The sequence below is a fragment of the Pinus tabuliformis genome, chromosome X (assembly GCF_031772625.1).
Source record: "Pinus tabuliformis cultivar Carrire ecotype Pingquan chromosome X, CPIR1, whole genome shotgun sequence".
Classification (NCBI taxonomy): domain Eukaryota; kingdom Viridiplantae; phylum Streptophyta; class Pinopsida; order Pinales; family Pinaceae; genus Pinus; species Pinus tabuliformis.
In genome coordinates, this window is record NC_142308.1 from 516,738,427 (window position 1) to 516,746,355 (window position 7,929).

The 7,929-nt window shown below is 39.7% G+C and overlaps 1 protein-coding gene across 1 annotated transcript; it reads right to left on the reverse strand.

The window, feature by feature from the left end:
* Nucleotides 1-3,371: 3,371 nt before the first annotated feature.
* Nucleotides 3,372-5,841, reverse strand: LOC149140949 (pentatricopeptide repeat-containing protein At2g27800, mitochondrial-like). Its single transcript, XM_089449400.1, has one exon. It carries the CDS (start codon nt 5,382-5,384, stop codon nt 3,996-3,998), a length of 1,389 nt encoding a protein of 462 aa, XP_089305526.1. The 5' UTR covers nt 5,385-5,841; the 3' UTR covers nt 3,372-3,995.
* Nucleotides 5,842-7,929: the final 2,088 nt, after the last annotated feature.

The following is a 7,929-nucleotide window of genomic DNA, read 5'->3' on the forward strand; positions in this document are numbered from 1 at the left end:
CCTAGACTTTATGACAAATCCCTAGAAGCACTCAATGGGTGCTTGACTTATAAATAAAATGACCTTGAGCATGAAAACCGTGCTACAAAATAACAACAATAAATTTTCTTTTTCTCTTTACATCAAATACATAAAATCAAAATTACATGAGACGTTATGAAAATTGAACCTAGTTACATATTTCAACACTTTATTGATGGTATTCTAGGTAAAAACATGTTCTTCATGCTTCTAGGGTTTGTTATGTCATATGATTTATTGTCATGAGTCAAGAGAGTCAACATCATGTTTATAAGACCCTTCTAGGCAAAATATATCTTGTAAAAGAATTTATTTTGAGTCTAGAAATTCCTGGAAACCTCCAAAGTACAAGTCAGCCCTGGAAGCTTCAAGTTGGCCTAAAGGAGGGAATTTGACCCCTTGGAAGGCTATATAAAGGAGCAATTCGACCTCATTTGGCACTCACTCATCAACAAGTTCGATCTCAAGAAAAGAAGTTCGATCTGTAGCTGGGAAGCAAAAGAAAAGAAGAGTGAAGGTCTAGGAGGAGAGAAGAAAGAAGAAAATTTTGTTTTTGGGCTAATCTCTCTCACACGTACGAAAAAGTAGGATTTTTGCAGCTTCCTAGAAGACTGAATTTGTAGGATCGAGTTGTAGTAGGACAAGTTGCAACATCGAGTTGCTTAAAGAAGAAATATCATGTCTTGACCTCGTTGATCTTAAGAGGAGTTATCTTGCTCTAAGAAGGATCTCTTAAAGAAGCTAAATTAGGGTTTCTATAGCAGCTACAGGGCTGAAGTTGTAGGTCGAAGTTGCTAGACAAAGTTGCAAGTCGAAGTTACTGGGTCGAAGTTGTGGTCGAAGTTGCAACTAGAAGCTGGTTGATGTAGGATTGAGTTGTGATATTGGAAGGGTTGACTCGATACTTGGAGGAGGACTAGTTCTAGGGTTTGGATCTTTTTTTTCTAAAGCAAATTCTATAAGAAGAGAAGAGTTTCTAGGTTTTCCCCTTGGAGGGGTTTTTCCCTGGCTTGGAGCCTAACTTCTATGTCAATTGTCTTTATTATTTTGATCTTGATATTTGTTTGATGAAGAAGATCTAACAAAGAAACACAAGAAGAGTAATAAAGTTCACAAACAAGTATTAAAGTTAAGGAAAATTAGAATTAATAGCTGCCACATTGCATTTTCAAACAAGGAGCACGAGATCTCCAAAACCAAGGTTTTGAGAGAAACACTTAGAAACCTCTCAATTAAATTAATTGATCAATAATTAAAAAAGTTCCCAAGTCTAACTTAGGGAAAATTGATTAATTAATAGGTATTAATTGAGGAGATCTACTTTTTCTCTAGAGGCTTCTAGAAAGTGACTTGATGAAGTCTAAGATGATCTGAGCCATCGATCATAATTAGATCTTGGTCGTTGATGCTCCAATGAAAGATTATAAGAGCAATTTGATGGGATGGTGATAGACACATTGAATCAGCAAGGGAGCAAGGCAATGTGAATTACTCAATGCGCAGTATTCAGCGAGGGTCGAGTTCAAGCCAGAGAAGCATCAGTGAAAGGGTTTCAGCAAGTTGGAGAGAGGTTTTCAATGGGAGATTTCCACAGAGACTTCCAGAGTCAGAGAGAGGGCCGAATTCATCTGCAGGAAGGTCGTACCAGTTGGTACAAATTCTCCAGTGCACAGATCTGGGCAGCAGATTGTTTTCTAGTTGCCGGGAATCAATTCCGGAAGGTAGAGCGAGTTTGCTTAGTGCGAGTGCAGGATCACCAAAGGAGTGCAGGATTAGTCAGCTCGAGATCCAGTTAGCCAATGCGCAGAGCAGAAGGGAGTGTGAATTACTAGAGGAGGTCGAGTTGGGTTTTGCAGAGGAAACAGTGAGTTTCCAGGTCGATCTGCCAGTTGGGGTAGTGGAGAAAATTTTCCAGAGCTTTGCCAATGTTTGGCAAGCAGATCATTGTACTCTAATTTTGTTGAAGAATAATAAAATAAACCCTCATCTGCTGCATCGGTTTTCCCTTCGGGGTTTTTTCAGGTACGTTTTGTCCAAAATAACTCTGTCAAATTTTTATGTGTATGCATCTATTTCTCAGTTCCTTATTTTACTTCCACGACATAATTTATTTGTGAAGAATACATTAGTGAGTTATTTGCTATTTGTCGTAAACAAATAAACTGTATTCAGTAAGCAGAATAATTTCCAGTGGGTGCATTCGTGGAAATTTCACAGGGCAATAGGTTAAGAGGGGGCAGGCCCAACTTGGAAATCAACCATTGTTCCCAGTTTTCAACCTGTAAAAGTGGATCTGTTTCTGGAGAGGATTTCCATAAACAGATCCAAAAATAAAAATAAAAACTTTTAAAAAATTTTCATTTCCAGATCCAGCATTTCCAACTCCTTGAAATAGATCAGAAACATTTTGAAAGCGGATTGTACCCGTTTCCATTTTGGAAACTCAGAACAGCGTTTCTGGCAGTTCAGGGTGATGTTTCCGGTAACTTAGCCTTCCATAACTTTTTTAACCTTTTTTATAAAAACCCTAAAATCTCAAAAAAATATGTTTCACTAAGGCTACCATTGACATCACCTTATGTGTAATTCACTATGTCTTAGTGATCCTAGTAGGGAAGCCCCCCTTGAGTCAAAGGACAGTCAACCTAAAGTGAGAGGACAGGTTGCTGAGGTGACAGTGGATGACCTTCCTAAAAGGTTCCCATCAGATTGTGCATTGTGGATTGGGGTTTTGATCATGCACATGCAGTTTGGGTGGTAACAGCACCATACGCCAATAATAACCATTAACGATTCAAGTGATTCTGCTTCTGTTGCCAGCAATAGATCAACCTCTGCTATGTTAAGATAACAATGCACAGTTTTTTTACTTGTTTCCAGAAAAAATGAACAATGCCTCATTGTTATGTATAAGACTTCAGTGATTTATGTTTTACTTTTCGTATATTTTAATTAGATTTTTAGTATTTCAGAGACTCCAGTGTCCCATATATCATTCCCTGGAATTTGGAGGGTGCTTACACATGTCTCCAGATGCATTTCCCTGCTACTACATCCCATGTCCCTTAAACTTAGTGGAACAATTATAAGAATATATGCTTCTGCAATTTTATCCATTGCTTACCAAGAAACAGTAAGGTTCCACCCACAGATTCATTCCATCAATTACAATAACAAAGCCAGAGATGAACACAAGTCAGTGAACAATTCAGTTGAAATTAACTGGCATGTGAAACAGAACAAACAAAAGATAGCAACGTTATTAGCATTAATCGACTAATTTTGATAGACTACAAAAAATTAGAAGACAATATTGCAAAATTACTTAAAATCAATATAACACAACTAGATTTAGCACTAATTGATTCCATTTCACAAAAGCTTTACTCTATTTGTTTATATATGTATTTAGCATTACCAGCTTGCTGCATCAAGAAATGCCATTCGATTTTACACGGCGCCATAAGACTATATAGTGACCAGGGCCCAGCTAAGCACTAGTCTGACTGAAAGTCAAACTTTGAAGAATGGATGCTATGGATGGCACCAAGCACAGCTAAAATACTTGACTAGCTACCCACAAGTGATGAAAAATCCTCTGGATCCAATGTAAACCTTGTAGGTTTCCTGCTTTGCCACAATGATGGCGGTAATCCCCTGTTTAGGCAAGGCTGGAGCTTTTCAAATTTTTGACACACGAAATTCTCTCAGCATCCTGCTCCTTTCAATATGAAATGGGAATAGGCACTGAAACAATTATTCTTTGAAAACTTACCATAATGATTCTAAAAGACTTTTCGACCAGACTCCCATCAAAGGAAAGAAATCTCGTGTTAGTCCCTTGTCTTACTATCCAATCGGTTCTCCTACTTGGAATGCACTCAAAAGTATTCAAATTTCCAAGCAAGATTCAAGTCCTGCACATTATACTCAATCCAGGGATAATGTGTTGATGGTAGACGTGCTCAGGTATCTCATGAAACTTTGGAGTTCTTAGCATCCAGAGTCTCACTCCACAGCTGCAAGTGATTGAATAATTTTCTATCAAAAAACCTATCCAATGCAAGATCTTTCTTCCGGAATTCATGCAGAAGTTGTTTAGCCTGCTCTCTTTTTCCTTCTTTGCAAAGCCCATCCACAAGTGTCTTGTAAGTAATAAAATCAGGAACACTACCTTTTTCTATCATCTCATGAAGGACCTTAGTCGCCCTTTGCAATTCTCCGCAAAAGGAAAGACTGTTAACCAGTGAGTTATAAACCATGTCACTCGGAACAAACCCTCTACCAATCATATCCTGGTAAATATGCATGGCATTGTCAGTCCTGCTCTGCAAACATAGTCCCCTAATCAAGTAGTTGAAAGTGTGTGCATTGGGAGTGCAACAGTACAATTCCATCTGATGGAAAATTCTGAGAGCATCATTCAGGCGCAAGGACTTTGAGTAGCCTTTGATCATTGTGTTAAGGGTGAAAATATCTGGAGCAATATTGGCAGCTACCATCTGCTTGAACAAAGCTCGAATGTTCCGCATGTACAGATGGCTGACATACGAATTTGTACCTTTGTCTACAAGAGCACTCAGTAAAATATTGTATGTTCTCAAAGAAGGCTTACAATCCGATGTTTTGCGCATGTGCCTGTACACATTTATTGCCTTCTCCAATTTGCGAGCTTCAATATATATATAAATCACTGTGTTAAAAAGGGGCTCACTGCCATCGCAAGCTCCAGCCAATACTTCATTAACCAGGATATCCACTTTCTTCAACTTTGCCTCAGAGGCAAATTTCTGGATCATAACATGGTAAGTCAGGTGGTTGTGCTTGTACCTTTTCTGCTGAGATGCCCACCGGAAAATATCAAAACATAGATCAACATCTCTCTGTTGTTTCAACACTTCTACAACGTCTTCTGGCTGAAACCCTCTCTGTAATTTCTGTATCCAGTTCCCAAACTTCCTTTCTCTATGGGTGAGTCCCTGGGGAGCAGCATCGGCAGCTGTTATATAGACATTAGTCGTGGACTTTGACTTGTAAATGGGTGTCTCAGAAACTTTTCTGTAGTTGAAATTACTGAACTGGGCAAATGGGAAATCGACAGAAGGGGACTGTCCAGTGGGTCGCTCAAAAACTTCTCTGTCTTCCCAATTGTGCTGATGAGCAGATTTGGATTTGATTGAAGAAGTGAAAAACAATGCAAATGTTGCATTTATCCAACTAGTGCCGAATGATTCAAATGGGTTATTGATTCCCAAAACTGATGTCGATATTGAGGAGCGCATTAACAGGACATTAGAAAACTTACCGATGCATAATAATGATGTAGTTCTCCCGCTGTTAGAAAAACTCATGGCACCCACCATCTTGTTGGCCGGCTGTTGTTGTCAGTGCTTTCTCTGCTCTCTAAGAAATGGGAAGTTTTGGATGTCCGATTACATAATGAAAATGAGGATTGTTGGGAAATACTGCCGAAAAGGGGTGAACCTCTAAGTTGTTCTAGTCGCCTAATGCATAGCGCAGAAGTTTGTGAGTTATAAAGGGTGTTTGGTATGAACTATGGTTCCAAAGGCATGGCACCGATTTTCTTGCAAATAAGATTTGAAGCTAAACCTGTTCCAATGGATCCCTCGTGTTAACCCAGCGTTCATTAAGAAGGATAAAAGCCAAAAGATGTCCATAAAGATTTGTATTATAAAGACGTTCAATGTTTTCAAAACCAGTATCTGTAAGATTATGTTTTTGATAGACTATGATGTCGGTACATATGGGCACTGTAATGTTGATTTTCTGGTACAGCCAGAATCAAGTTATGTTTTTCATAAGAGTTCAAGTTATGATTTTTATAAGAGTATGATGTCGGTACATATGGGCAATACAGTGTTGATTTTCTGGTACAACCAGAATCAAGTTATAATGTCAATGTTATATGTCAACGGTTTATGAAGAGATTTAACTTATATTTTTAAGTATAGATAAGAGATTTAACTTATAGTTTTAAATAGATAGAAGATGAATGTGATTTTCAATTATATTACTATTAGTATTGATTTATTATTCCCAGATATATTTTGTAGTTTAGTATAAGGGTGATGTTGTAGTGGTGTAAGTGTTTGTTTATAAACATTTACATGTCAATTCAACTAAAAAATAATGAAAGGTTAAAAGTAATATAGAGCCAATATAATGTAGAGGTTGTAGTGTTTATGGATGAATGTAAACATTTAAATATTGACTTAATTAATAATAAAAAGTTAAAAGTAATAAAAATGATAAAATTCAATTTGTCATATTATAATTTTGTTTTTATTAATAAATTTACAAACAATATTTTGATAAAATAAAATCATAATATACATATCACATTAGAATATATAACATATTAATAGTAGCTATTAATTAAGATTCATTTTACATATAAATTAAACTAATGATTATGTATCCCCAATGGGGGTGGTGGACATTTGAAATTCACCATCGTGCGACGAATGAGTGACGGCATGTGGCATGGGTAGAGGAGGGAAGGTGATCTGCCCTCCCATTATGCTTTGGTTAATGACACTATCTCAGAGCATGTGAAACATCATTCCTCACCTGTGTGGGAGGGGGTTGGACAGTCTTAGGGATTCATGGCGTCTGCGGTGGGGTGGTTAAGATGCGTCGAGCTTGCAGCAGTTTGGATGGTATTAGGCTCTCCGCGGAATGCGAAATTGACTGAGCTTCCATTTCATCGGTCGTGTGGGACTGGTGGAAGAAATTCAGTCGTCACTCCTTCTGCGGGGATAGTAAGGTAACAACTCTCTCCTTGCCATTATAGGTGAAGCTTTATTTTTCCTTCTTTGGTCGGACGACATGATGGTTGGAGAAGTGATTGGCGTTGGTTGCAGGTGTCTTAGGTCTAGTTAGATTCTTGTGTGGGTATTTCGGGTGGTGGTGCTTTGGTTCCCATTGTAAGGTGGTCAACGCTTGTGACAGAGGTGCCCAGGTTTTTGGCGGCAGTGGTAATGCTTGGGATGAGTCCCTGGTGCAAGTCATCTTTTGGTTCTCCGTGATCTGCATTAATTGGTTTTTCATTTCTAGGGCCATAGGACAAAGAATTCCTTGCGGGGAAGCCTAGTGGCTCTGGCTTCGGACAAGTTTCTAGGAGACTGGGTGTTTGGACTTCCTTGTATTCAGCTAGGAGGTTTTCTTCTAGATTCTCCAAGTGAGGGGACGTTTGGTAATGTTGGCCTGGGTTTGTGATAGGTTCGTGGTGAATTTGAGTAGTGGAGATATGCAGTGTTGTGTCAGTTTGCTCTTCCTGGTTGTGGTGTGGAGTGTAGGGACTCTAGTGGGGAGCGGTTGGCTGGTAAGGTCTGTTGTTGTTGGTGGCATGGTTTAGGGTTTGTCTGGGTGGACGTTGGCAGCGAATTGGGTTCGTCATGGGCGTCTGGATTTCGGCTAAGCTTTAAGGATGAGCCGACTCCACGAACCTCGCGAGCTCCTTTGTTGGCGAAGGCGGAATTGTCTCGACTCAGAGAGGGATGAGCGAGCTAGCTGAAGTCTGAGGTAGCGATGTGGGTGTTGGTGTTGATAATAGTAGTCATGGTGTAGGTAATCTGCGAGGCAAAGCTCGTGGGGGTCGAGGAGCGTGTAGTGGGAGCAGAACGTTGGTCAGTTCTTTGGGCGGAAGGGGTGGCAGGATCCTGGCACAAGGCAGTCGTGGGGTAGGTAGCAGGAGCAGGGGTATAGGTCGTGGACAAGATCCAAGTTCGTGGGGTCAGAGTAGCGGGATGGGAAATGTCGGGTCGGTTAGGCGTGTAGCTGCTGGTCGGAACAGACGGACTTCAACTCAACATGAGATGCTCCAATCAATCCTGGACACATCGGAATATCATTTTAAGGTCAGGAGGGAAGAACACAAGGCAGTTT

Coding starts and splice junctions, on each gene's coding strand:
- LOC149140949 (XM_089449400.1), bottom strand. CDS start 5,384: ATGGTGGGTGCCATGAGTTTTTCTAACAGCGGGAGAACTACATCATTA.